Source organism: Alternaria conjuncta, assembly GCF_024043145.1.
Source record: "Alternaria conjuncta strain BMP 0040 chromosome Unknown scaffold_10, whole genome shotgun sequence".
NCBI classification, from domain to species: Eukaryota; Fungi; Ascomycota; class Dothideomycetes; order Pleosporales; family Pleosporaceae; genus Alternaria; species Alternaria conjuncta.
The window spans coordinates 377,438-404,921 of record NW_026250099.1 but is presented as its reverse complement, the minus strand read 5'-3'; the positions used below and the strand labels follow the sequence as shown (position 1 = coordinate 404,921).

General features: G+C 52.5%; 11 protein-coding genes and 1 non-coding gene across 12 annotated transcripts; 4 read left to right on the top strand and 8 right to left on the bottom strand.

The window, feature by feature from the left end:
* Positions 1-236: 236 nt before the first annotated feature.
* Positions 237-3,710, bottom strand: J4E85_007214 (uncharacterized protein; the record flags this gene model as incomplete). The annotated part of the gene is made up of 2 exons (XM_051471446.1): positions 237-3,408; positions 3,457-3,710. The coding sequence occupies 2 exons, from the start codon at positions 3,708-3,710 to the stop codon at positions 237-239; spliced, it is 3,426 nt and encodes a 1,141-aa protein (XP_051324520.1).
* A 2,115-nt stretch (positions 3,711-5,825) lies between these two features.
* Positions 5,826-7,485, bottom strand: J4E85_007213 (uncharacterized protein; the record flags this gene model as incomplete). The annotated part of the gene is made up of 3 exons (XM_051471445.1): positions 5,826-6,182; positions 6,233-7,068; positions 7,116-7,485. 3 exons carry the CDS (start codon positions 7,483-7,485, stop codon positions 5,826-5,828), a joined length of 1,563 nt encoding a protein of 520 aa, XP_051324519.1.
* A 773-nt stretch (positions 7,486-8,258) lies between these two features.
* On the top strand, positions 8,259-9,357 carry J4E85_007212 (uncharacterized protein; the record flags this gene model as incomplete). The annotated part of the gene is made up of 3 exons (XM_051471444.1): positions 8,259-8,496; positions 8,560-8,817; positions 8,867-9,357. The coding sequence occupies 3 exons, from the start codon at positions 8,259-8,261 to the stop codon at positions 9,355-9,357; spliced, it is 987 nt and encodes a 328-aa protein (XP_051324518.1).
* Positions 9,358-9,570: 213 nt separating this feature from the next.
* Positions 9,571-11,902, bottom strand: J4E85_007211 (uncharacterized protein; the record flags this gene model as incomplete). The annotated part of the gene is made up of 2 exons (XM_051471443.1): positions 9,571-11,364; positions 11,438-11,902. 2 exons carry the CDS (start codon positions 11,900-11,902, stop codon positions 9,571-9,573), a joined length of 2,259 nt encoding a protein of 752 aa, XP_051324517.1.
* Positions 11,903-12,152: 250 nt separating this feature from the next.
* Positions 12,153-13,521, top strand: J4E85_007210 (uncharacterized protein; the record flags this gene model as incomplete). The annotated part of the gene is made up of 2 exons (XM_051471442.1): positions 12,153-12,241; positions 12,288-13,521. The coding sequence occupies 2 exons, from the start codon at positions 12,153-12,155 to the stop codon at positions 13,519-13,521; spliced, it is 1,323 nt and encodes a 440-aa protein (XP_051324516.1).
* Positions 13,522-15,037: 1,516 nt separating this feature from the next.
* J4E85_007209 (uncharacterized protein) lies at positions 15,038-16,091 on the bottom strand (the record flags this gene model as incomplete). Its single annotated transcript, XM_051471441.1, has 3 exons — positions 15,038-15,261; positions 15,317-15,598; positions 15,902-16,091. The coding sequence occupies 3 exons, from the start codon at positions 16,089-16,091 to the stop codon at positions 15,038-15,040; spliced, it is 696 nt and encodes a 231-aa protein (XP_051324515.1).
* Positions 16,092-16,496: 405 nt separating this feature from the next.
* On the bottom strand, positions 16,497-18,099 carry J4E85_007208 (uncharacterized protein; the record flags this gene model as incomplete). The annotated part of the gene is made up of 2 exons (XM_051471440.1): positions 16,497-17,617; positions 17,817-18,099. 2 exons carry the CDS (start codon positions 18,097-18,099, stop codon positions 16,497-16,499), a joined length of 1,404 nt encoding a protein of 467 aa, XP_051324514.1.
* A 598-nt stretch (positions 18,100-18,697) lies between these two features.
* Positions 18,698-20,658, top strand: J4E85_007207 (uncharacterized protein; the record flags this gene model as incomplete). Its single annotated transcript, XM_051471439.1, has 3 exons — positions 18,698-18,888; positions 18,923-19,123; positions 19,275-20,658. 3 exons carry the CDS (start codon positions 18,698-18,700, stop codon positions 20,656-20,658), a joined length of 1,776 nt encoding a protein of 591 aa, XP_051324513.1.
* Positions 20,659-20,971: 313 nt separating this feature from the next.
* Positions 20,972-22,606, bottom strand: J4E85_007206 (uncharacterized protein; the record flags this gene model as incomplete). Its single annotated transcript, XM_051471438.1, has 5 exons — positions 20,972-21,583; positions 21,631-21,911; positions 21,963-22,251; positions 22,302-22,490; positions 22,520-22,606. 5 exons carry the CDS (start codon positions 22,604-22,606, stop codon positions 20,972-20,974), a joined length of 1,458 nt encoding a protein of 485 aa, XP_051324512.1.
* A 270-nt stretch (positions 22,607-22,876) lies between these two features.
* On the bottom strand, positions 22,877-24,294 carry J4E85_007205 (uncharacterized protein; the record flags this gene model as incomplete). Its single annotated transcript, XM_051471437.1, has 3 exons — positions 22,877-23,933; positions 23,984-24,157; positions 24,209-24,294. 3 exons carry the CDS (start codon positions 24,292-24,294, stop codon positions 22,877-22,879), a joined length of 1,317 nt encoding a protein of 438 aa, XP_051324511.1.
* A 689-nt stretch (positions 24,295-24,983) lies between these two features.
* J4E85_007204 lies at positions 24,984-25,092 on the top strand. Its single transcript has one exon. It is a non-coding gene; the product is annotated as a tRNA-Glu (tRNA).
* A 579-nt stretch (positions 25,093-25,671) lies between these two features.
* On the bottom strand, positions 25,672-27,302 carry J4E85_007203 (uncharacterized protein; the record flags this gene model as incomplete). The annotated part of the gene is made up of 3 exons (XM_051471436.1): positions 25,672-26,982; positions 27,027-27,118; positions 27,167-27,302. The coding sequence occupies 3 exons, from the start codon at positions 27,300-27,302 to the stop codon at positions 25,672-25,674; spliced, it is 1,539 nt and encodes a 512-aa protein (XP_051324510.1).
* Between the last annotated feature and the right edge of the window lie 182 nt (positions 27,303-27,484).

Here is a 27,484-nt window from a genome sequence, read left to right as displayed (position 1 = left end):
CCAGCTATCCTGGGATAAGGTGCATCTCTGTAAGACGACGCACGACATACATGCACAAGCACTGCAAGCTAGACAACCGTCTTCGGAGACAAGCGCAATCATGCCTCCAAGGCGTATCCATGTCAGATTCGATAACCTACGAGATGGTATTTTGAGTAGTTATTCAAACGGGTATCGATACGGTGCGAAAATGCTAAAAATGCCAACCACGTCATCGTCATCAAAAAATACTTAGACTACTCCTTGAGAGTATCATCCCACCCTCCTTGCTCGGTCAGGTGGTCTTCTACGCGTGCTTTGCAGTCTTCGAGACCCTGCCCAAGTGCCTCGTTCCACTGACTTTCGACGAGACCAACCTTTTCTTTGAGGTCGTCTGTCAGTCGCCGCTCCTCGTCTGCCCTGATGGCTTTCATCTCTTGATTCACACCCGTAAGATCCTCGCCTTCCAAGAGTCGTTGTGTCTCGAGAAGTCGGGATCCCGCGGTCATGACTCCAGTCTTGACCTCATGCAGGAGGCAGAGCAGGTTGATCTGCGACTCAATAAACTGGTACGCCGAACGACCAGCATGAGCCAACAGAGTGTACAAATACTGCAGCGGGTAGTCGTGGTATGCTGGTGTTTCCGCATACTCTTGCGGTGGGACCAGAACTCCGAAACCATGCAAATTGCGGGGTACTTGCTGCACGATTTCCAGTAGTCCAGGCGCAATGTCCCAGAAAGCTGACAGCTGCGCTTCGACACCCCGAGTCACGTTCTGCTCGATCACGTTCATCAGGTCTTCGTAGCGCTTCAATGTCTCCTTCTCAAAGGTGACTTTGCGATCCTGGCCATCGCGCTGGAAGAAGGTCGTGGCTTCCTTCACCTTCTGCTCGTTCTTGGTTTGGACGTATGGCAAGACGATGATGTCCCTGTAGAGGTCGTTGCGCTCGTCTTCCAGGTCAAACATCTCCTTGTGTAGCTGTTCCCGGGCCTCAAAGAGCCATTTGTGCAGGGTAAGCATCTCCAGGAGTTCGGGTTTCTCGTCGCCCTCTTCCTGCATCTGGTTCGGATTGGGCTCTTGCGCCTCGCTGCTCAAACGCCCTTTGAGATGCTCCATCGATGCCGTGGCCTTGGTGATGCGCTCGCAAAACATGGCGTGCAGTGGATTGGCAACTTCAGCCTGAAAGCTGTCGAATACCCATTGGACTACGTCCTGAGCTCTTTGGTGCTCTCGCGCTTCAAAGTCCGCTTCTGCTTTCGCCGCCTCTGCAAAAGACATGACTCCATTCCGAACATTGTCCTGGATGTTATATCGCAGTTGGGATCTTCTGTCAGACAGCGATGCATTTTCTTGCTCTTTTCGCGCTTCAATCTTTGTCTTGAACTTCGCCTTCGTACTCTTCACGTCGTCGAGCTCAGATAGAGTTCGGAGGCTACTTCGGATAGTTGCCAAATCGGGATGGCTGTTGTTGACTGCGGGGTGATGACGTGGGTACGATGGTGGGAGAGTGACTAGTCGCGATACATCCAGCTTATGTGGGTCGGGCGTTGCCGTAGCAGACCTGGGATAGTAGCCGTAAGGCTGCTGCTGCGATGGCTGTAGACTGTCTTCGTGTAGTCCGACCTTCTCGGGTGGGTATTCATTGGCTCCGTAAGCTGGTCGACTGCTGGATTCGCCTCGTTGCCTTGGAGTAGACAGGTCTTCACCCGCCCACTGTTGGTTCTCGCGGGCCTCCTTCGGTAACAAGCTCATGTATTTGGATTCCCGCTTACTCCGCTCCACCCTTCTGCCACCTCCTACGCCAGATGAGCCTCCATCGCTCTCCCACCAGCGACTTGCTGAGCGTCCGCGCGAATCTTGCTCATCAGGAATGGTACTCATAGCCATGCTTGGGATAGGCGAGAGGGAAGGATGGTAATTGTTCGCCCACGAAGCATCGCGAGCTTTCTGGCTAGATGCGCTCGAAGGAGAGGCCGGTTCGGTATGCGGAGTGAAGTTGCCGATGGAAGAGGCCGGGCTAGCAGCTGTCGTCGGCATCGAGGAGAAGCGTGTATCCGGGGATTCACCTGCTACAGAACCTTGAGATCTCCTGCTGCTATGACCTACAGGCGTGGCCTGGGTGTTTGGTGTAGCTGATCTGCGTCCAGAATTGCCGTACGAGCGCCATAAGTCTCTTGTCAGATCCATAATGTCTCCGGCCATTGCGTCGAAAGCTCCAGAGTACCGATCACGGCGGAGTCGCGACTCAGTGACAATGAATTCGGCAAACAACTCGAGTCTGTCTTGGTCCGTTTCCGCAGCCATCTCTTTTTCAATGAACTGTCGATGTCGCTCCATGGAGGCAGTCGCAAAAGCGTGGACGTTTGCTGGCTTGGGTGTGCTCAGCGTTGAGCTTTGTACACCCATTTTCGACGTGTTAGGCGTTTGCGTAGCCGATTCGTTTGCAGCTTCTGAGTGTCGCGTCAGATCCGCTTCTCTGTCATCACCATAGATACGTAACGGTGGAGTGGGTAGCGCTTTCGAGGGAATGGAGACGGGTGCTTTTTGTGCTGAACGACTGAGATGTTCCATACCTGGCGAGAAAGGTGGCGTTGCGACGGACAAAGATGCCGCCTTTCCATTCACGTCCATCCGAGGCGTGGAATGCGACGATCCAGGGTCTTCAAATAGATGTCCGCTTCTGGGCGAACGTAGGGCGCCACCACTCCTCGGTGTCCCTTTGGTGATGGCACCACGACGGGTCAAGCCTCCTTCAGGCGTTCCCAAGTCGAGATTGGCGGGCTTTGCTGACTCTGCTTCCAAATCTTGCGCCCAAGGGTTGTTGCTCGGCTCGATCCGTAGCTCTCGGGCAGCACGACTCTCGCTCCTTCGCTCACGGATGCCTCTTGTACTAGTTTCCCGTTTGTTCGCGCGGTAGAGGGTGCTGCCAGAACCCGATGTGATAGTTGTTGGCCCTGAAGATATCGAGACGCTTCCGCTTTCTGACGTTGGCGCAGGATCTGATAGATGAACAGCGCGAGGACTTGTATCGATATGTAGACCATGTGCTGCAGGAGACCTCGATCGCACATTCGCCTGCTCCTCCTGCCAGCCCTGAGGTGTAGGTGGTATCGGCGTTAGTGTTGTTTGACCTGGCCTCCTCGTTGGAGGCGCGGAGGGTAAAGTAGGCGCTCGATTTGCTGGAGGTTCTGTTCCGGGGCCCATACTTTGCGATCTTGAGCTGCTGGGGGGCGGGCCCGGCGGAGGCGGGGGTAATGGGGCATTTCTACTCCAGCTCCCTCCTGGTGGAACTATGGGCGATTCGTCGATAGGCGTCCGGGTCTCGTAGCCTGGTACTCCAGCAGATGCAGCTCTGCGAGAGGTTGGTGCTCGGATAGGCGAGTGTGTGTCGGGACTGTACCGCCGTTCTAACGTATTTGCAATGTAACTGTAACGAAGTCAGTATCGGATCGTGCTACAGTGTACATTGACATACTTGGAAGTAGCCCTCTGTGCGACCAGCCCAGGAGAAGCTGGTGCCCGCTGGATCGCATCGGAAGTGCTGATATGAAGCGAGTCGATGTTGCTCGGGGCAGGACTATGGTCATTGTTCCGATTCCTGAACGACGACAGACTGAACTTGGAAGCCAATTTGTCACGCGATGCTGACCGACCAGGCCCGTTTCTGGGCGGTGGAGGAGGGAATAGCGGATTCGATGTTATGCTCGTCGCGCTAGAGGGTATGACCATAGATCCGGGTCGGCTATGATACCCAGAGATTGGTCGCGCCGAGGAAGGGGTGCTACTCGGCGGTGGGGGAGGTGGAGGATGAGGAAACGCGCCGGCCGACATCTGAGGCGACGAGGTATTGCTATGGCTGCTCAGGGACTGCGATACGTTCGGATTCTGGCCGGGGGAGTACGGAGGCGGCGGGGAGGGCATCGACGCTGTTGCCATTAGCATCACATCTCATTATGTGCGGGATATCTCCACGAGGGTTTGCGCAATTGATACAAGGCTTCGGCACACAGGGATTCATGCTTTGCGAAGACGAAAAGAAAGTCTATGCAATCTACTACGTATGATATGAGATGAGGAAGAAGTAGGAAGAGATATATACCTTCCATACCCGTCACGTCCTGGAGCCTCGTAGGGACCGACGTCTGGCTATGCTGGACATGCTGCCCGCTGACGTTCCCTCCCCGCGTCCATTGCTGGGGATTGTATGGCACGGCTGAACCCGAGCCCCTCATGGCCATGGGAGAAGCAGCGGCGCTGGGGGAAGGCGCATACGTCGAGGGCGTCGGGGAAGGCGTGAAGGGCAGGCTCAGAGATGAGGAAGTCCCCGGCGTAGACGACGAGCCATGCAGGTACGCGTGGGGGGAGTGATGGGGCGGGGCGAGGGTGGTGTTAAGGAGGGGAGGTTGCACAGCGAAGCGCCGGGGAGATATCTGCGGAGCCTGGAGGTGGGCGGGATGCGGTGAGGGCGGTGGTGGAGGCAGTCGGGGCGACGGCGGCGCGGGACTGTAGGCGTGCTCCATGGCTGCCACTATCAACTTTGATGTCAATTAGGGCTGGCGGCTCCCAAGTGGTACGGGCGAATCCAGCAGCGGAGACGCGATGGGGCGGCGTTGGTCGCTGCACCACTCTCGACGTTGTCACCTAGCACGCGAACGCAGAGGCCGAGGCGCGCAAGGATGCTGGGTCATGCTGTGTGTCGGTCAACGATGAGGATGGAAGGGAAGGCGGCCAATTCGACGCCGGGCAAGCAGACGTCGATCATGTCGGGCACGCGGCGTGCACGTCTAGACTCGATGCAGCGTCGACGACGGAGGTTTGGCAAGGTAGCGAGGCTTGACTTTTGCTTGTCCAGCGAATGGGCGCCGCCTCATGCATACGCCCACATGCACCTTATGCACCATCCCTGCCCGCGACCAGACGTCGGCGGCTAAGTAAAGAACAGGCACCACACGGTCGCCATCCTCAGGCCATCTCTGCGCCCATCTAGCACCTCTCGGAACAAGCACTATCAATCCCAGGTGTGCTGCAAACCGCCGATGTATTCCGGGCGAAATTCGGGCATCCTCGTGACACGTTTAGACACGTTTATCGTCCTGTCCGGCATGCGACCGTTGGGGTGTTCGTCTTGGTATCCAAGAAGAAATCCCCACACGAGGCGATATAAATAGTCGCTGTGGGCCCACTCCAACACGCGCAACGGCCCACCCCAACCCGGACCCTAAATCTCTACACCACCATGCACCACCATCTCGAATCGTCTTGGCGCCGAGTTGCTTTTCGCTGGCCGAGGAGGCAACAAGTCCAATTATAACGCAACACAACATTTGTCGCAGATATCGCATACGTGGACATTGCTACCGATTATACATGATGATGCACATTCCTTTACGAGTTGGTGGTTGTATCGCAACCCTATCATGGACTGAGGTGTGAGACAAAAGGCACACAGGTGGCCGTGAGAGGAAGCGATTGCTTGCATGCTGATGGCAGTAGTACGGTTTTCGGCAATCGTGCATTCCCAGACCCAGGTCTGACAGCGCGTTAGCCCCAGACGCGGTCATGTATAGTGGCGGCACAGTACCACGTTATAGTTGACAGCAGGGCGTTCTCCGCGTCCAAACCCGGCTGATGATGCTTTAACATATTAAATCAGCCGGCGCGCCATCAGATGATCAGAAGTGACGCTCAATGGCAAATATGTATATGTGGTGCAGGACCACGTGTGGCAGCAATATGTACCATGCTGCAAGCGCTGTCTACCGAAAATGCCCATGAACGCCTCGCTCAAGTGCTCAACCTGCAAAACATGTATGAGCTGGTGCAATGATCCACCGCTCACTTGTCTTAGTCGTCCTTCTTCGGTTCCGGTGCCGGGTCATCCTCGTCGTCCTTGGACTTCTTCTTTTCCTCCTTCTTCTTGCGGTCCTTCTTGAGTGCTTCCTGGACCTTCTCGTCTTTCTCTTCTTGTAGTTCGTCCCACTCCACATCGTACTCGTTGGCGACAGCCTTGATCTCCTTGCGAAGGGCATTTCCGTCTTCAATCAGGACTTCCCACTTGCGCAAATCAAAATTATGTTGCGCGTACAACTTCTGCTGTCGGCGAGATACAGTGAAGTTCATGGCAGACCGGTAGCTGACTTCGCGGTTGTGGTAGAGGAACCATACGTAACCTCCGATAAGAGTGGAGAGACCGACGAGGTACTGTGCAGAATGTCAGATAGACCCAGAATTGAATGTTTGACCAAACTTACCGTAACGGGTTCCATGACATCCCAGCCCAGCTCTGTCTGGAAGGTGAGGTAGTAAACAACGCACCACCATCCAGCAATGCCCACGAAACCAGCCCTTGCAACGTTCTTTGCCGCCGCCTGTGCCAGGTCATCGCACTCTTTCTTCACGCTCGCCATCTCACTGATCTTCTTGGACGTCTTTCGCAGACGCATTCGTAGATAGTAGGTCCTGTCGTTGAAGCTGGGCACACCCACCCTGATCTCCTCTGGCGCACCTTCAATCTCAATGGCGAATTCTTGCCCTCGAGCAGCATCGCGGATGAAGTCACCTATTTCGGTGGACGAAGACCATCGCACAAACTTGCGCTCGCCCTGCTTGTCCGCCGGTGCTTCCTGGCCCTGTCCGGAATAGGACTCAACGCCTCCCTTACCAGGCCCACCCCGCAGCTGCTCAGCTTGCTCAGGTGTCTTCCGATCTTGGCTGTTGAGCTTCCCTGTTTTCTGAACCTTTCCGTCGATACGGATCTCGTCGACCTGTTCAAAGTCTTCCTCGCCGTCTTTCTCGCTGAGACTCTCGCTTTCGTTACTGACTGGTGTGCTTTCCACTTCCTCCGGCTCGGCGTCATGCTGCATCGAGTCCTCGGCGCGGAAGTAGACATTCGGCTGGCGATCACGCCCCTCCTTGTCCTTGATTGTGGGTAGCTCGGCTTGTATCAGGCGTTCGAGGTAGGAGATGGGTTGTTGTGGGTGGACGAGGAGTGCTAGCGGTTCCACGTCTTTGCGATCCGTGTTCATGTCGCTCGTCGTGAGTGGCAGGATGATCTTAAGCATCCGCGACGGGGTAGTGAGAAGTTTGCCTATCTCTTATTAGCAATGAGGTCCTCATACAACGAGAGAGGCATACCCTTGGTCATGGCTCCGGCGCTCCTCTGTCGCGCGACAGGCGGCAGGTCGCTTCCTTCCCTGTGCCATGGTGTTCGTATTTGCTTGCCCTTGTCTTCCTTCAGTTTCTTTGCGAAGTGGTCCTTCTCTTCCTGTGTGATGTTCTCATTGAGGTCTGCAGCAGGCCGCGCATTGGAATTGCTGTAATCTCCATACTTGTCAGTCTCCTTGTCCACGCCTCTGGGCTTGGTCGCATAGCATCTGAATTGGGAGGATGCCCTAAGCTGTACTGATATTCGTGGAGAGTTGCGTGTGAATAGTGGCGCGCATCGAGCGGTCGGGAATGTTGAGGCGCGTGGGAGCGAGGCCAGCGCCGACAGTCGGTGCCTCATTGTCGGCACAGGGATGATGCAATGGCCGGGGAGATCGGATCGCGGCGTAATACACGGAGACGCGAAGACGTAGTTGTGTCGACACTTCAACAGATCTCAGGAGACACACACGCGACAAGCAGGGTTCTAGCATCCACATCTTGGGCGACGTCATTGCTGGTAATGAGTGGCTTGAAGCTGTGGCTGCGTGGCTGGAGGTCCTCATCAACATCGATGTGCCAGGTGCGATCTTCCAACATATGTCATCTCCACCTAAACAAAGCAGCCCGTACTAGCTGGATACAATTGCAATAATACCAACAGTAGCTTCTGTGAGCTATGCGATTGTGGAACTTACCTGCGAAATTGGCATTGTCTCAATTTTGATACTTCAAACTATCGATGCGGATGTGAGTCGCAACATCGGCGGTAACGGACATAACGCCTCTGAGTACGCCAATTGGAACAACTATGTGGACATCACGTCAGATTCTTCACCGACAAAATTCCGTTCTTGTTAGGAGTACGTGAGAATGAGGCGTACGTGAGGCATGAGGGCGTTGCGGCTTTAGCGGAGATATTCGACTCAACATCACTTATCCACGAAGTTGCATGGGTCCGCTAATGCAACTGGCTGACACTCTCAAAGTCTGTATCACCGAACGTATTCTAAGTTGCCATGTGTGAGTATATAATAAAGACCTATGTGGGCAAGTCCTGCATTATCACACCAGCTCAGCAACTTCCACTTCTACCTCAGAACGTCTCGTCTCTACGCAGCCAACTCTATCAAAATGGTCAAGACATTCCAGTTCCAGGACATCCAAGTCCCGTCTCCAGGCTTTGGCTGTATGGGTCTCAGCCATGGACTGGGTAGCAACCTCAGCCTTGAACAAGCCGAGCCCGTTCTCCTCAAAGCCATTGAACTCGGTTGCACTTTCTGGGACACTGCCGTCGTGTACCAGGCAGGTGTGAACGAAAAGCTTCTAGGAGACTTCATCCGAAAGCACAACGTCCGTGACAAGGTGTTCAGTAAGTTCTCCTAATTAGAGATCAAGATCATTACTGGCAGTGTCGCTGATAGCCTATGTTCAGTTGCCTCAAAGTGTGGCGTTGCATGCTTCGATGGCGAGTCAGGTGTAACGAATAGCCCAGCTCATATCAAGAAATACATCGATGGTACCATTGAGAGGTTGGGATTTACACCCGACCTCTATTACCTCCACCGCATCGACCCCAACACCCCCCTCGAACAATCCATTCCCGCACTCGACGAATGCCGCAAGGCAGGCAAAACCAAGTACATCGGTCTTTCAGAGTGCTCAGCCAAGACACTCCGAAAAGCAAACTCAAGTACAATTTCCCCTAACCTATCAGCCTTCAACTTACTAATCCGCTCAAGTCGCCAAAATCCACGCCATCCAAGCCGAATACTCCGCCTTCGAGACCCTCCACGAAACCGACTCCCTCATCGCCGCCGCCGCCGAACTCTCCATCTCCTACATCGCGTACTCACCCCTCGGCCACGGCTGGCTCGTCGACAACTTCGATTACGCATCCCCCGACGACTTTGCGCCGGACGACTTCCGGCGTACTGTCCCCAAATTCCAAGGCGAGAATTTCTACCGCAATAAAGCGATTGTGGAGGAGATTAAGAAGTTGGCGAAGAAGAAGGGGTGTTCGACGAGTCAGATTGCGTTGGCTTGGGTAAGTAGTCAGGGGATGATGCCGATTCCGGGGACGACGAAGGTGGGGAGGTTGGAGGAGAATTGGGGGAGTAGGGATGTGGAGTTGACGGAGGAGGAGATGGCGGAGATGAGGAGGATTGTTGATCAGGCGAAGCCGGAGGGGGAGAGGTATGGGGAGGCGCATCGGGCTTGGGTTGGGCATTGAGATTCGAACAAGATTATGGTGTGGGCTTCTTCTACTCGTAGATTGCGAGATGATCGTTCCAGCTTTCTTCGTCAAAAGAGAGGCAGTGTAGGCTGCGCTGAGGGTATATACGAACGTCCAATCCAACCTTACGCAAGACTATCTGAAAAATCGATTCCACTGTTCAATATCAGAAGTATCGATAGGAATAACCACACCAACTCCGAAACCCTCCTACCGGCTCCGATACGTGTCCAAAAACTTCAACCTCTCCACAATCCCTCCCCACCCATCCAGCGTATGTTTCTTCTCCAACAAAGCCAATTGATACCCATCACCACCCTCGACAGCATCATCATCTTCTTTACTCCATATACCCCTTTCCATCGGTAAAGGCTTTCCAACCTTCCACGCATCCAGTACTTTTTCTGCCAAGTCAGGACGCAGACCTGTGCGTTTAAGTGCTTTGCTAATGAATTCGTTGGACCATTTCTGTTCGTTCAGCTCGGTGTAGAAATCGATGATTTCGTCGCCTGTAAGGGGTGGGTCGGGGTCTTCTTCGCCTGTGGATGAGGTGGATGGTGCGGGGGATGAGGATATGAGGAGCGGTTGGGGGGGATGCTGCGAGTAGAGGGTTTGGTCTGGGTCTTCTTCTTCTTCTCCTTCTTCTTGGAGGGAGCGGCGAAACTCTTCCATGGATTGGGTGGTTGATGCGTCGGATGGTGGTTGTTCGGGTGGTGAGGAGAACCGCTGCGGTTGTCGAGGAGCCATGTTGGGAACGTAGTCTTGTGGTCTTGGGAACTTGTCTTGTGTTGGCGACGATAGGATGGCTTGAGTGTCGAAATTAGAGACCTTCTGTCGGGTGGCACGCGGTGTAGGTGTATTTGAGGGCAGATCATCGCCAGATATCGGGTCTTGGTCTGGCGGTGGTGAGAGTGGGTGTAGCTCGTCGATGTCAGGAAAGTCATCTGACTCTATGCTTCCCACCTCTTCTTCCTTCAGATCCTCGTCTATATTCACGATGGTAGCATCTTCATCCATTGCATCGAGTTCTTGAGACCGTATTTGCTCTTGCATCAGCTCCTCGGCATCTTCTGACGTCGAATTAGTCTGGGAACTCGCAGCGGAAGATATCTCCACGGGCTGGTTCTGCGTGCCCTCGGCTTTGATCGGTTGCATTGGCTCTTCCTGGGTAGGCGTCGCGCTTCCGCTCTTCCGACGTTTGGTGGGAGGAGCTAGTTCTTCCTCATCTTCCTGCTTCACAAAGTTGTCTTCCCGTAATCGCTTAGTGTACCTGGCAAGCTGTTCATCATAAAAGTTCGGAGATTCTTGGCGAGCGGTGGATGATGATGGCATCTTAGGTTCCGATGCGACTTTGGGTGGATTTCGGTTATGCAGCACTTCCTCAGAGTGTGCTCCCTCAGAGGCTGACCGCTGTACCAGCTCCACTCTATTTCGTGTTGTTGGAGAAGGTTGTGGCAGTGTTTCGTTTGGTTTCTCGATCTCTGCAGGCTGCTGACTGAGCGTCTGACAATGATTTGCCTTTGCGGCATCGTGTTTCTGTTCCATCTTCTTCCTGATCTTCTCCCTTTTCGATACCGGATCGCGTAACCACTGTGGACGGACTACCTTCTCGTAATACTGCCGCCACTGCTCGGCAGTTTGGTTCCCCTGATTCTCAGCCCACCCATCCCAAGCTGAGATCCAGTCGTCTTGTCCTTCCACGCCATCGATAATCGCTACAAAAGCATAGCACTCCAGCCAGTCGTCTGTGCTGAACATAACTTCTAACTCTTCCACACTATAGTCGCGGTTTGCTTTTGCTTTGCCCTTGTTATCGAGATTGGTCGCACTCGGAGCCTGTTCTGTTTTAGGTGTTTGCTGTTCTGTAGGCTTGGAAGGGGCTGGAACTGGGGGCATACGTTCGTTCGACTGGTCGGAAGGAGGAGACGGAGGAGCGTTATCAGGTATCGTGAAGGCCGAGAGCGGACGTTTGCTAAGTGTCTTGACCCATCGGTCGCGCCATGACTGCCATGTATGCCGTGGGTACTGTCGTTCGTTAGCGACCACTCCCACGCGCGTTTTCTTTGTTGGCGCATACCTTGGCTTCGAGCTGCTTGTATAGCTCGTTCCCACTGATGGATGCGCCTTTAGATTGGGCGTCGCGCACCCATTTGGAGAGTATCCTATCTTCTTCTGCTGTGTACGATGTCCTTCCGCTCTTGGTGGGTTGATGAATGGAACCAGCCTCTCGCGCCTCACCTAACGGTGGTCCGGCTGTGTAATCTTCGGGATCTTGGAGTTCTCCCTCCTTGATGGACTTTTCTATGAACTCGTAGGATGTTGATCCGGGAGGACAGTCTCTCCGAGCGTGGTCCACAATTAGGTAGTCCGCTTTCTTCTCTAATGCCACGATCTCTCCGCCGTTGGCCTTGATGTCGTCCAGTAGCCGTTTCCGCGATGCTACGCGCTGCGCGACCCAGAACTTCTTGCCAGCGAATAATTGGCCGCCGGATGCGAAATCAAAGTCTTCCGCGACATCGGTGTATACGGTCGGCCCAGCCATGGTGGGGTGGTGTTGTCGGGTTATGGTGGTGGTGAATGACGCGTTGGCTCAGGCGCGACGCGTGCTCACATGGGTCGCATGATTCACGCGGGGTCGCTTAGCCTCCGCGGCTGCTCAGCCCTATCCGACGCTTGCGCTGTCACCTCTGTGGAATGACAGACAGAGCGCGACGTGATGCCATAGAGCTTCGATTCGCGTCTTCATTCTGTTCCGCCATGCCTAGTATCGCAGCCTCTAGGTCTCTTTCACCATGACCGTCGCCCAAACAATCATCATCTTCACCATCACAGTGTCGCTGGTGACCTTTGTAGCTTTCTTCGGACGACTGCCGGCTTTTAGGTATCTACGCTCCTCCTCCTCGCATCATTTATTCTAATAATCCTAGAAACACGCCCATAGGCTTCCTCAACCGCCTCTTCCTCATCCACATCCCTTCCGCATTCCGAAAGCTCGATCTTGCCCTCACCAATGGCCGCATTACCAATGGCGGCGCCCGCCTGGGCAACTACCTCATGCACGACAAGCACCCGCTGGTCGTCATCTTCTTCCTCGGCCTTGTGACCGCATGCGCGACGCTGTTCCTGCCCACCGTTTGGCACCTCATCCGACCGCATCACAAGCTCCTAGCCTTCGTTCTACTGCCGCAGCCATACATCTTCCTATATCTCAGCGCAAAAAGCAACAGCCAGACATACATCACTACGCTCAATCATGCCGAGCAGATGCGACACTACCCGTACGACAGGGTGCTGTACTATCCAGGCACGCCGTGCCGAACATGCAAATTCTTGAAGCCAGCGCGGAGCAAGCATTGCAGTATATGCAAGACATGCGTGTCGAGGATGGACCATCATTGCATATGGGTCAATAACTGTCTGGGGCGGGGCAACTACAAGTGGTTTCTAGCCCTGCTGCTATCCACCGGCATATTGATCGCGTATGGCGCATATCTGGCCTACTACAGCCTTTCGCCGTTGGTTCACAGACATTACCTGAAGTACGAAGGATGGTATAGATACAGCCCCAAGCAAGGCGTAAACATGAAGAGCTGGTTTGGATACTTTGACAGGAAGACCCACTATTTTCTCATCTACACAACCATCTACCTCGACATGGGCGGTGTGCGCGGATCTGGAGTTGGACTACTGGCTCTTCTCACATGGCCGCTTCCGTTGGGTCTGCTCGCATACCACGTCTACCTGATCTGGGCCGGCATGACTACGAACGAGAGTGCCAAGTGGGCGGACTGGCGAGACGACATGGCCGATGGCGTCGTTTTCCTGGGCCATAGGCGGGAGGATACCATGCAAGAATATCGCTCAGCAACACCTGCACGGGAACATACACATGCTTCCGCGCATTCTTCCTCGTCAACGTCGCCCTTCCCGACTCCTCCGGAAACCCCGCCAGAAGACGAAGAGCCGCCAACAACATGGCCGCTGGAAAGCAGACACATTCTCATCCGCACGCGAAATGGTCAACCGCCCAAAACACTTCCGAGCCGCATACAGTCAGTAGCTAGAGAAGATAGCTTTGAGCGTGTGTGGAATCTAGCGGCGGTGGAAAATGTGTACGATTTGGGTTTCTGGGATAACATCGTGGAGGTGCTGTCGAACTGATGTATATTTTGAATCAGACCTGTTTACCAACATGATAAATGTCTTCATGAGTTTTGGCATAGCCGGTCTTTGAACCTCTTGTCCTTGGGTCTATAAATTGCTCGTCGAACCACCCACAACCCTTCTTCATTCCCACCTTCACAAAAAGAGCATTCCAAATGACTTTCATATTCGACCCATGACCTCCTCCCTCAAAACTAGATGCTAAAACACATCGCGCATGTTCTTGTGGCTTTCTGAGAGCTAGCTTTAGACAATTTTGGAAAAATGGTTCGCATCTTCGATGTCTCAATGGAAACAGGACTATCCTCCGACATGGTCCAGCTACACGGTAAGTCAAGAGCTCGCACATACATAGTGTTTGGACTTTTACGGACTTCTTTGCTTGATTTGCACATATCTGCTATCCCTCATAGCCATCACATCACATACCAAAAATTGGTGGAGAATTGGCCATGTTTTCGCCTTCTGTCTTGAGCCCAAAAGACTGCCGAAGATCGGAGCTCTGACGCGCGATTACAAATATCTGCTCCGTCGCTCCTTCAAGCTCTGTACTTCTACCACAACTTTGATGTTCGTGTTTCCAAAAGACTGCAAAAATGCCTTTATGTGCGCGAGTCTGGCTTGCGTTTTCGATGTCTCCGAAAGGCCACAACAACAGCTATATGTCTCGAGATTCCAAGAAACTTCCCAAAGAACTGATGTCCACGAAACCACCAAAACGAAATCCTACTGGATCCATGTTTGCTGTGCTGCGACAGTATCCAAACGTAGCCGATGAGTTGCCATGTCGAAGTAGAGACGATGTGTATAAATACCGTCCGTTCCGCCTTCCTGGACCACCTGTCACTCTTCCTCCAACATCGAAGATCACACAGTTTCAAAAACGCTAGAAACAGATTCATGCGCGAGTGACATGTTCTCGCCTCCAGGGTTTCGAAAAAGTGGTGACATCACTACCATGTTCTGAGAAGTTGGGAATAGTCCTAAAGAAATCCCGTGTATATCATGTGTTACCCAAAACAACAAAAACTTGGCGCATTCGGTATTATGAGCGGGCTGTTGTGTCACAATCAAAACAGGCGGCTATAATGGATCAACGATGGACAGCTCCAATGCCTCCATTCGAATCTTGCAGCGAAAAGGTCTATGCGAGTCCGGTTTCCAGTCTAACACAACCTCCCGTCGCGAGAAGCGGACAACAACAGAAGGCGGTGCCTGAATGATACTATCAGATAAGTACGAGCTTTCAGACCTCGAGGTCTGAATACACGTACTGAGATAAGAAGACTGAAGCATAGCCATGATAGCGGTGTCAATGCCGCATGTAGAGGCTTTCCTCCTAGGGTTGAGCGTACAAGGGCGATGCCCTTACAAAGCCGGACAGGGATGTGACTTGGGACCAAAGATGCAAGCAAGTAATGTCTTAGACAATGTAGACTTTAGGTACGATGATATCTTGACACAACGCAATACGAATTGTAGCCTGCACTAGTACCTGTTCTCATACCGAGACTCAACCATCCGTCTTGGCTGGCGTGCTCGGAAATTTGTCTTCGCGATTGCCATGTTTGAACGCCCACGTCGAATCATCCATACCACTGTGTGCCGCCGTCATGTACTTCCGGAAAGCCGATGACATCTGCACAACCTGGTTGAGATGCTTCTCAGTCATCTCAGGCGGCTCTTTCTTGTCGCGCTTTGCGTCAAAGATGGCGAGAGCGACTGCAGTTTGAAATGCTGCGAACGAGAAGGTTAGTTGTATTACACGAAGCGCTAATAAGGCGATACTTACCGTTCCTGATTTCCCGTCCATTCCACTCCAAGGACTGGACTTCTTTGCTCTTGACGTAGCTCTTCGCGTGATACTCGTAGAGGATTTCGCGTCCGCCACGCTTGTGGTCATCTTTGAGCTTCCTGAACATGTTGTCCCATATTTTGCTACGCGATTCGTTCGTCAGCTTGTCGTATCCGAGCGAGAGATGGATGCGCGAAATGAAGGCTTCGTCGAATTGACCAACCCGATTCGTGGTCAAGAAAAGTATGCCTTCGAAATAGTCGAGAGCTCTGAGAAACACTATGGTGACAGTAAGCGTCGATCAGCACATGTTCAAGGTAAAGACTTGCCTGATACAATGCTGTTGCGACTGAGGTCGTGCATTGTTCGCTGCTCGAGATACACATCTGCTTCGTCCAAAAGGACTATAGCGCCCCAGTCACTCGCATCTTTGAAGTATCGGAGGAGGCTCCTTTCCATTGTTTGAGATTCGTGGCCCAAGTCAGCCGCAGTGATGCTGAGTAGCGGCCGTCGTGTATATTCTGCAACTGATTCTGTGACGCATTAGTTACTGCAACACTTGAACATGACTTCAGACCGCACCAGCTGTGAGCGTTTTTCCAGTACCTGGAGGCCCATGCAATAGTATAATCTGGCCCTCGCCCTTTCCACGTATGAAGTCCCCACTGAACCGATCAGGCCTATCGCTATCGGTATAGACCTGAGCTACGGCTTTGATCAGCTCTTTGTTGTTACTGTCCATCACAAGCCTATCAATCGCTGTGTCCACCATGACTGGTTCTTCCAACCCCTCAACAGCCAGTAAATCTACCATATGGTAAGCAACCCGATGATTAAAATGACAGTGACTTTACCGTAGGTACGCTCTTTCAACATGAAAGCATAAACATGTGACCCCATGAGCATATACTGATGCGCAGAAATCTCCCCAGAGCTCTTCGCATGGATCCAGAAATAATCATGAAATCGGTTTTTACCGTGGCTTCCTTGCGACGTGCTTGAATCTGCGCATGGATGGCACTCACAGCTTGCCACACGCATTGACCTCCACAACGTATCGTCAATCTCTGGTACACGATGCTCGTTATGGGATGTAAGGTGGGTAGGCATCCTTTCGTGTGTAACGACAACACGTGCTCGTTTGTACTGCATGCTTTCAGCGACCAAACTTATGAAATTAATGCAGTGCTGACAATACCTTCGCATCTGCCAAACCTGTACCAGAGTACTGCAAGAAACATGGCTGGCTTGTGTATGCAAGATATCTTTTGCCCCGGTCTATCAACTTCTGTTTGAGTCGGCCGCCGTCAAAGCTGTCGTTGAAATCGACAGGGAAAACTGGCAGATCCTTCACCTCTTTCTCGTTGTCGAAAATTGGGACTGGAATGTTTCGAGCAACAGGCCGCGCGTACTCTCCATCACATATCAGATTCCAGACGGATACTTGGTAATCGACGTTTACCGCCTTTCCATCGACCTCGATGACGCCTCCATCGACTGCATGCACGATATATGCATTTAACAACCCGTCTTCCTCGCGCACGTATACATCCGTCCCTGGCTTTAGGAGCAACCAGTATGCCGCGAAAGTAGTAACGGATAGCTTTTCGCGCCGGGTAGAGACACTTGCACCAAAAGGTATCTTCCGTTGCGAGCTCAAATAACCAATGAGCAAATCGATATGAGAATCAGCCCTCTCGTTGAAGCTTGCGGAGTGTAGAGACCGGAGGCTGCTTTCATTGGTCTTATATCTCATCAGATCATCCATGTGATGGAACAGATCCTTGTACGGATAGTCGAACTCGCCGGAGACCAGACCGAACACTTCTCCGTCCGGGGATTTAGACGCATACTCGATGACTGATTTCAGAATGTTCAGTAGATACGACGAATTGATCTTCAGGCTGGTAGATCTAACGCGATCGAGAGGCCCCAACTTGGCCTTTACTTCAGCTTCAGCATCGTCTTTGATCTGCCGGTAGTGTGGAGTTTGAACGGTCTTTATCTCTTCCAACGCTGGCCTTGTTGTATCATCGTGAACAGTCCCGACCTGCATAGGTTCGTCGTATGTGCGCTCTGCCACCAAACAGCCGTCTCTGTCTTTCGAGCTGACTTCGACGTAGCTGACAGTGTAACGCATTCGATCCTGACAATCGGGCTCTGAATCCGAATCCGAATCCGAGTCGTAGGAGGAATGGGGGAAAAAGAAATACTGCTTTCCGTGTTCAACAGCGTGCTCCCAGGTTTCGGGAGAGACCAACCCGTGGCCGATCTTCTCAATAGTAATATTGTTGGACTCTATATCGGCCAGTTTTTTGTTGGAATGGGAGTAGTATGTCTTGAGTAAAACTAAGACCACCTACCAAATAAAGTCAGTACGGTGACATGCAGGGTATTTCAGACTAAGATTTGCATACTTTCCACGAGTAACACGCTGACCAAGGGATGACATAATACTCCGTGCCGACAAACTTCACACTGATATGTCGAAGCCCACCGTTTGCCAAGCTCAGATCCGGTGAGTCATCCGTCCCTACCTCTGTAGCGGCAGTTATAGCATTGTTGACGATAGCCATAGTTTCCTTCTGTGAGGCGTCCAACTCTGGTATTTCGTCTTCGTCGCGGTCTGCTTCAAGACCTCCTTCATTGTTTTCATCTTGACCTTCCTTTTCTTTCTCGTCAAGCTTCTCAGTGCTCTCTTCGCTTGCGCCGGAGTTCTTGACTTCCGTGTGTGCGTCGTGACCAGTGTCATTGTGAGGAGGCTGAGCAGCAGGGGTCATAATGGCCGCGACGGTATCATTCGTACCCATCGTTGACTGTACAGACTGCGGTTAGAATAGCGATTGTCGTTGGTCGTTATTTTGTCTTCATGCCCAGGTCTTGATGTAAGGCACAGGTTTATGCCGAAGCCGCGCGAGTTCGAGCCCATAGCCAGAATTAGGTCGACGCCCTCTGAACATACATCTCCACTGGAGCCGGTGAACCTATTTGGGTGGGCCCCGGGACATCTGCGGGAGACAGCATAAATTGGGATCACGAGGGTAATCACGAGGGTAACGCAACATCGGACAACAAACCTTTCAGGGATCAATGATTTTGACCGGTGAAGCCAGATCCGCATAGATACTCTGTGGATCGTGTATCGCTCAGTGTAAGCGCGCGGTGCGTCTGCTGTGCTAGTACAGGGAGCTCAACAAGGTACAGGTGTGCAGAATGGACGTGGCGATGCAAGTCGGATAGCGCAAGGTAGACTGCATATGTGCCAGGCACTCTGTATAACTTCAGAACGGTCTAAGACACCCGTATCGTGAGGCAGCATGCAGCCGGTGTACTGCTCCATTTTCCAAAGACAATCGAAAGCGCGCGAGGATGAAGACCATGGAAAGGATGTCACAAGCCGATATCGACAGTCTCCAAGGCCAGACCATAGTACGGAATTTCACGAACAGCTTACCAGGCTCAACGACACTCGAGCGTGTGACCAAGAGCGCGCAAGAGGAGCAAGATGCCTCGGAAGAACAACAGATCGAGACCAGAATGCGGAAGCTGTTCCAGGACGACAACGCAAGGTTTGCATAAGGGACAGGCCATGTAATACCTCAGGCTGATCGTGCCGACCAGTGATTCCGTTTTCGACGCCGTAGAAGACGCTAAATGTCGATTGGCGAGAGTGTGCAATGACTTCGAAGCGCCTGAATCGCCATCGTCGTTAGTAAAAGCGAGAAGGAGCCGGAAGACAGCGCAAATGAAGGCGAACGAGGCTATACAAGGCATAGCTGCTCATGGATTTGCCCAGCTACATGAGTATGTCAGCACTCTAGAGGCAACATGGAAAAGCAAACAAGGAAAGGTTAGCAGTGCCCAATAAGTTGAGAGAGGCCACAAAAACCATCGATGGATACTGATTGATGTCATAGTCCGGTCGGTTTTTCCAGCGATTCCGAGATGTTTGTAGAATACTAGACGATCACAAAGGCGTATTCGACATTTTCCCATCGCAGACCGGTTACGCATCTGTACTGTGTGGTGGAATTTCTCTTATCGTCCGTGCTGCTGTAAATCACGACGAAATCGCTGACGACATCTCGGATGCGATAACCACGGTCACTGAGAAAGCAGCACGGGCAAGCAACATTCTGCTTGTTCTTCGTACACGAGCGATGCACAGGCTCCTCTCCGAACTTTATGCACAGGTCCTCCTCTTCTATCGCGATGTCATAGAATGGTACAAGAAGTCGCGCACGTCTCGCTTCCTCGCAAGTTTCGACGAGTCTTTGGGAGAGCGATATAGAAAGGCAAAAGACAAGATCGAGGATATGCTGAACGAGATGTATAGGGAGAACAACATCGCGAACACCGCCCGGGTAAAATGGTTTTGTACCGAGACAGAACGGCGCGATGAGGTTCTCCGTCAGCGGCAGCAAAACCCCACTCATAACGTGACGCGTCCAGGGCAGCTAGCACACATAATGCTCCTGAGCTCATTCCGAATGAGATGTATTGAGGCTCAAACTCGCACCCGATCCGGAAGGTCCGCACAGCAGGACACTGTGACATCGTACAAAGAGGTACGGAAGGACGCCAGCGGTATAAGCCGAACGGGAGCGAGAGACTTTGCAGTTGGGTTACAAGCGCATATCGTGGGAAACGAAGGCTATTCGCTTCTCAACGATGGTCGGTTCTGGCTCCCTGGCGCCGACATAGGGTGCAAGCTTCGCGCCTGGTTCGATCCCGAAGTGATCTCCATGACACTGTGGATATCGAGTGACAACGTTCTGCAGTCGGATCGTCCAGGTTCGTATGCAGCTGCACTGAACATGCTGATTGTTGCTTGGGAGGCGGAGATGCCAATGATATCGCATTTTTGCGAGCGGCCTCGGTTCGCGACCCTTGGGACGGATCGCAACGTGGAGAAAGTCGGCCTCATCGGTCTGGTGTACAGCCTAACGTCTCAGCTGTTGCAATTCAAGTTTGACAAAGACAATTTCAAAGTCTCTGAAGACGCGCTACGCGGATTGGATGGTTCAGATGAAAGCTGGCCGGCAGCTCTCGGGTTGTTCTCAGCACTCCTGGCAGCAACTTCGCATCTCAGCATCTGCGTCATTGACAGCCTCAACGACCTCGCATTTGGCGCTGGTGCGCAATGGTGCGATGCTTTCCTAGGAGTGCTGTTCGAGCACCAGAAGTCATCAGCAGGCATCTTCAGAATTTTGCTTACCACTACCGGGCAATCGCGGGTGCTGCAGGATCATGTGAAGATGTCGGACCGCGTGTTCGCTCAGACAGAAGCGCGAGAAGTGATCCGAGGTGGGCATTGGTACGAAAGACCAGAAAGCTGAGGTGGCTGGACGCGTGTTGTTCGCGATGGAAGGTTCACTAGCGCGAAGTTGTGCCTCGGCGAAGAAATTTGGCATCCCCTCATGTGCACTGTTCGGACATCATTCCGATATCTTAAGAGCTTCATTCTAATAAGTTCCATCATTTAAGTAACCTCCAGGAATCCGTAGCTAGATGTTGATTTCCAAAACTTTTCAGCCTGCCATCCCGATCTTGCCACCCGTGGACGTCTAGCTATGAGCTTCCTTCTACCTAGGTAGTCTCCCGATACCCACCTGGGCATGCACACGTCAAGCGTGCCTCGGATAACCAATTCTATCCAAGGAGATCTTCATCGACAGAGAGAGCAACACCGCCACCTGCGTAAGCCCCAGCACCTGACGCGGTACTATTCTTGGCGGATACACAAGGACGCACAGTGTGTTCATCCGGAGATACCCACTCAGCGACCTTGGTGTCCAGCCCATGCATCGAGCCCGGCAAGCGACATCCCTCAACCCTCTTTCCCGCACGACCGCATTCGCCTCGCTGACAAATGTGACCGTAAGCACAGTTTGCAACACGGCAGACGCTACCCTTTGAGCATGCAGTACCCATCGTTGTGTGCTGTAGAACGTAGTGTACTTCCGGTTCAAGGGTACCGTGGTAGAAATCGCAGTGGACGTTTCCACATTTGTTGCGCAGGAAGTAGTCGATGCAGAGGTGATATTGGACTTTGGAGCGCGCGTCGTACGATTTGAACTCTTTGGTTGTTGGCGCCCGTACATAGATGTCGATCCGCTGCTTTGCGCTATTGATTGGGATGCGACCACCAATGTAGCAGGCTGGCAGTTGGAAGGAGAAGAGAGGTGACCATAAAGCCTTGTCGGTGCAGTTAACGTCCGGGGAAATCGCATTGGTATCGGCATGCTCTCCTGGGGTTGCGTCCTGCAGTCATATTAGCTAAAATTCAGACATAGCATGGGAGCTCGTACGGTCTCGGACTTGACTTCGCGTTTCTCCACAGGCTTAGTACCGCTGGTTGTGCTGCCCGACTTCATCTTGAACTTAGGAGGTGGCTCGAAGACTGCTGGGAATGAAACGAGGAGCAGACCCATCTTCCTCAATCCAATGTCCAAGCCATTTCCGAATACTAATGTTATCTTCGAAGTCTGTCCACGATAAGGCTCTAAAGCTTGGTGATACCATGACGATTCGGCAGCTGCTAAGAAGACGTGTTTGCATTGCTCGCTGGCCATGTAGAGTTTCAGGTTTCCTTCTTTACGTCAGTACACACTTGTCTTCGATGAAAGCAACGATAGCGTACCACATATCTTGTTCTTGATGCCACGATCATCTGGTGTCACCACGAGATCGAAGAAGGTGCCGACCCTTCCGAAATCCGCAAGGAAACCCGCAAGTGACGTGCTCTTATCGCTCGTCGCCGTGGTCATTGATAGCATCTCGAGGCTGGCGAATATACGTATGACCAAGCAGTACTTGCTATGTGCCAATTCGGGAAACTTGGCCTTGAGTTTCTCGCACAATGCATTACGCAGGAGAACTGAAGCTTCGGAGCCCCGTGGGACTTTCTTGTCAAATAATTCGTCGCAAAACTGTTACTGTATGAGAACTGTGTTGAGATGTACAGGTAGTGCGTACTTACTTTGTGACTTGATGCATCGATCAGCATTACGACGACGGCATTCTTGCTCTGAGTTTCCCAATCGGTACTCCGTTCCGTGTCCGGCGATTTGATGCTCTCATTGAGCATACGGTCATTCGCCTCGTTGTACTGCTTCATGAAAGCTCCATATTCGCAGGATACGTCCTGATCACGGATAAGTATGAGGAGCTATCAGATCTCGTTCGTGTGATACTTACAGAGAGTGTTCTCTGCAGAAGCTTGCCCTTGAGTTTCAAGGCCTTGAACTCTGCCTCCAAGTTTGTTGCATCCATTCTATCCGCCATAATGTGACCGAGAGTTTATCGGTCTAGAAAAGAGAGGGACAAGAGGTAAATTGCTTTGTTGTGGCAAAGAATCAGAAGGTGTGGGTAGAAGACCACGAAGAAGAAGTGAGAGAAGGAGTGAGCGAGAGGATACGGATTTTATAACAAGAAAGCCGTTGATTCAGAGCGGGGCGCTCCTCGAGAAGCTGCCTTTACCTCAGCAGCTGGAAGATATTGTATTGCTCGGATGATACCGTCTCTTGATGTACAGTTCTATTACCTGCCCATGCTTTATGCAACCACATCATTAGCCTCCTTCTCCCTCCGTTGCTCTTCTTTCTTTCCAAGCTTGCCCGAGCTCTGGTGAATACCCTCAATCACCTGCTTAATCTCCTGCAAAAAGCGATCTACCTCCTTCTCCGTACCCACCGTTATACGCAAGCAGCCCAGACATCCGTGCTCCTTGCCTCTAAACCTTACTACCACGCCCTTCTCTTCCGCCAAGCCCTCATACACCGCCAGCGCTGTCTCGTTCGATGGCTTACCGCCCTGATCCGCCGGCGCATCGAGTATCTGGTAGAGCAAGAAGTTCGACTCCACACCGCCGTGGAGCTTTCCAATGCCAGGGATCTTGGGCAGCTCATCGATCAGCCTGTCGCGCTGCTTGACAATGAGGTCCTTGTGGCTTTGCATGACTTGCAGGTGCTTCGGGCTCAAGGCGGCGCGCGCGATCTGGCTTGTTGGGTTGGGTATGTTGTAGGGCGCCTTCATGTTGTTAAGGATTTGGGCGATCGCTGGATCGGCGAATGCAGCACCTAACCGAATGCCTGCGAGACCAAAGGCTTTTGAAAGTGTTTGCATGACGACGAGGTTGGGCCATTCGGCTACCCACTCTGCCAGACTCGTTCCATCGGGCGCGAAGTCGATGTATGCCTCGTCCACCACCACAACGCCGTTCCATGGGTGTTCTAGTATCTTTTGTACGTCCTCCTTCTTGAGTAGCTTTCCGGTCGGGTTGCCTGGCGAACACAGGTACGCCAACTTTATGCTCTTATCCTCATCCATGGCATTCAGTATCGCGGGAACGTCGAGATCGAAGCTTGGTGTTTGTAGGGGAATCTTGGCCAGCGCGACGTCGTTGACCTGCGCGGAAACGCTGTACATACCGTATGTGGGTGGACATGTCAGGATCTTCTCCTTGCCGGGGACGCAGAAGGCGCGGATCAGGGCATCGATCGCTTCGTCGGAGCCGACACCCACGAAGAGGTTGGCGGGTGTTATGTTCTTGGAGGTGTGGGTGTGGGTGTTTCGAAGGTTGCAGAGCAGTTGTTTGAGTTCTTCTTGGTGACTGTATGAGGTCGTCAGCGTGTGCGATGCAAGCTGTCGCGGTGTGCATACGGATCTGGGTATCGGTTCAGGCCAAGCAAATCGACATCAATCGCGGAAGATGAGTCGGAAGTGCCATTGACATTCGCGCCAGGCAGCTTGCCCTCGCCATTCAACTGTAGTCCCGGCCCGTATGCGTTCTCGTTCGCGTCGAGGAGGATGTTGGTGCCGTCATCTTTGTAATCGCTACGCGTCGTGAGCTGGGTACCGCGGTAAGAGTCATGGATATTCACCTACTCGCGCGCGCATCGGTACGGCTCCAAGGCGAGAATATTGGATCGCGCGCATTTCTGCAGATCGAATGCCGTGTTCTTTGCGACCATTGTGTATGTTGTGGGCGGATAAAAGGAATTGGGGGTTGGAGTCGACGACCGCTATGTCCAGTCGAAGTTGGTGTTCGCGGGGAACTTTTTGTTTCGCGGGGCGAGACGCGGCGATGTCGGGAGTCATCACATCATCGGAGAACTATCTTGATTGAGGAACATCGATGCTAGTTCATAGGAGCTGCTCTTCGGCGCAGGTAATGATTTTCATTTTCGGGTGAACTATTTGCGTCCGGTGGGCGAGTATACAGTCAAAGCTGTTGGTCGAATGAGATAATACATGAACTGTGGTACGAGCTCTCAAGCCAGGAGGTCTTCGCAAGCTGTTCAGATTTCGATCAGAATACAATAGAGATGCCTGGTGTACTTCAGTACGGTACTAGATATCCTGCGTAATCCGAAAGTGTCTTGAGGACCTCCTCGGCCATGCGTCAACAGTGGCTTCGCAAACCACATATAATGTAGTATGCACCTAGGGCTTCTAATAGGATGTATCACAAGTACAGACAGTCTAGCCTCGAGTCTTTGTGGGTCTGTAAGATATAGGCTTGATTTGATCTAGTTGATCTTGGTCCAACTTTTCCCTACCCGATTTCCTGACTCGTATCTTTTCGAACTTGTTTCTCAACCACGTCAGGTGCTGACGCCTTTCTATATCTTGTTTCTATCCTGCCTTCCTTCCATCAACGTCCGATATGGTCTAGTGGCTAGGATTTGCCGCTCTCATCGCAGAGTAAGCTCGCAGCCTCACAGCAGCGCAGTGCCGGCAAGGCCCGGGTTCGATTCCCGGTGTCGGAAACAATTTCTTTTTGCTATTCTACACGTTCGGTACAATCTAGAAACATACTACAAGTGTTTGGTTTGAATGGAATCATTTTTGCCAACTCAACGCACCCAGCACACCACTCCCACCAACTCAAACACACCCAAGACCCACACAGACTTCCAGAGCGCCTTCTTCTTACACCCAGCAACTACTAGTGTGTTGGGGAAGAATGGTGGTCGATTACTGTTGGGTTGAAGTAGCGAAAGTGCCCTTTGGCTATGCTGAATCGACGACGACAGTGATATCCAACAGGCCACCTTATCTACTGCCTAACATCCGAAATGCGACTATCTCGCGGAGTCTAACCACTTTGTTTGACCCTCCCCAACTAAATAGAAAGTAATTGGCCACTGCTGGGTCGAAGCTCTGGCAAACCTCGTTGGTGAAGCATCCACCCAAATTGCTACCACACTTGTCTGCCCGCACTGCGCACCCTTTGATTAACGAAAGACGGGCACTTCATTCCATGTCAGATTCGCATTCAGTCTTACATCCATCAGCTTCTCTCATAGCAACAATCATTTCATCAAAGGTATCATAATCTACATCACTCACGCCAACGCGCCCATCGGGTCCCACAGCTCCAGCATCTTCGGCTTCTGCTCGAGCACCTTCTTGACCGTCGAGCTGACAACACTAGGGTCAACGACTGCCTGATACACAAACTGATCCATCCAAGCATCGCTCATGACAAAGTAGCCCTTGTCGCCTGCACGCTCACTCCACGAGTTCTCCACCCTCCAGCGCACCGGCTTGCCATCCACAACGTGTACAGCTGTCAAAACCATAGCATGCGTCATCTGGCTCTCACCGGTCTGCAGACGCTCCGCCTTGGACATGCCGAGCTTGATGTTGAAGCCGAGCTCGTACTCAAAAAGATCCGTGTCCATGATTCCCTTGGTGGAATCGGAGTACTTGCCCACGTCTGAACCGAAGAAGACTGGCATGCCTTTCTTAAGCATCGCAATGCAGGCGTCCTTGATAGTCTTCATGTCGACATTCACATACGTCACCGGTCGGCCGTTCCAGACGTTGCCGAGTCGTTTCACGCTGAGCAGGCGGTTGTAGGGATTGCGCGGGTCGTTTACAAGCGAGAAAAGCGAGTGCACGTCCGTTCCAGACAGTGCGCGAACGGTCTTGTTGTCGGACAGTTCTTTAGCAAAGGCAGTGGGCCGCGTCTTGACGGTGCAGAAGTTGCCGTCCTTGTCATAGTACTCCCAGGTGAACGGCTTCGTAGAGCACGGGGGAGGTCCTAGCATGAGTGTCAGGATTAGGTGAATTTCACGCAGCATCTTCTCCTTCTCTCCAGCAATAGTAGCCTTGATCGCGTCTGGCGATGCGTTGCTGGATGCGATAGCACGCAGACGGACGGCATCCTCGCGCAACTTGGTCGTAATCAGACGGTCCATGGTAGATGAGTTGGACGCGTTGAACGAGTCTGGGTAGAGCGAGTGCGGTACAAGACCATACTTCTGCACGAGGTTGGCCACCATATCCCACTGTCCGCCGTCACCGACAGGGCTGGACATCAGCGCCTGCACGATCCGGCTGTCAATCTCCTCACCCTTCGTATCCAGTATGCTTTCGAGGAAGTAGTTTGCCTTCTCAATCTTGTCCCAGTAGAAGAGGTATGCCTGCGACAGCTGGAACTCGGATAGCTTGTACTTCTTCATGATCGCAACGCGGAAGACGTTGGTGGATGCGAAGAGCCAGCATCTTCCGGATGAGGCTTGATTTGTGACGGGCGAGCCCTCGAAGGGAATCTTGATGTTGAACTTCTGGGTGTCTGCGATGACAGCGGATCGGGATGAGAGTACGGCGTTGGCAGAGTTGGAGCTAAGAGCTGCGAGAGCGAGGCGGTTCTACAGAGGTAAGCAGGAGACAGTATAAGAGCTGTGTGTAGTACCTTTGGGTCTTCCATAAGCTCCTTCTCCCACTCTGACACTGACGCGGCAGATACATCTTGTTGGTACTTGACGCCGGGGGTGTATCGAGGTGCTTTGACAGTTAGACTTGGTATACCATTCTCAACGTCATGTAACGTACGAGCCTCTCCGCCAACAACGACAAATCCATCCTTCTCGTTCATGGGTCGTTCATCCTTCATGTGGAGCGCCTGGAGTCGCTCCATCAACTTCTCATTAACAGCAGCATCGGACGGTCGTGACTGATTGTTGCCCATGATGAAGATGGGGACAGAACTTGCGGACTATCGTACAGCTCTCGATCAAGAGATAGCTATGTGTTGTAATCTGGGGAAGCTCTGGCTGCCCATCAAGGTGTCGCTCGTTATCGCGCTTATCGGGCGGGAACAACGCGTGCATGGGTCTCGTGGCAGCCCCACTCCGATCAGATGGCTGGCGC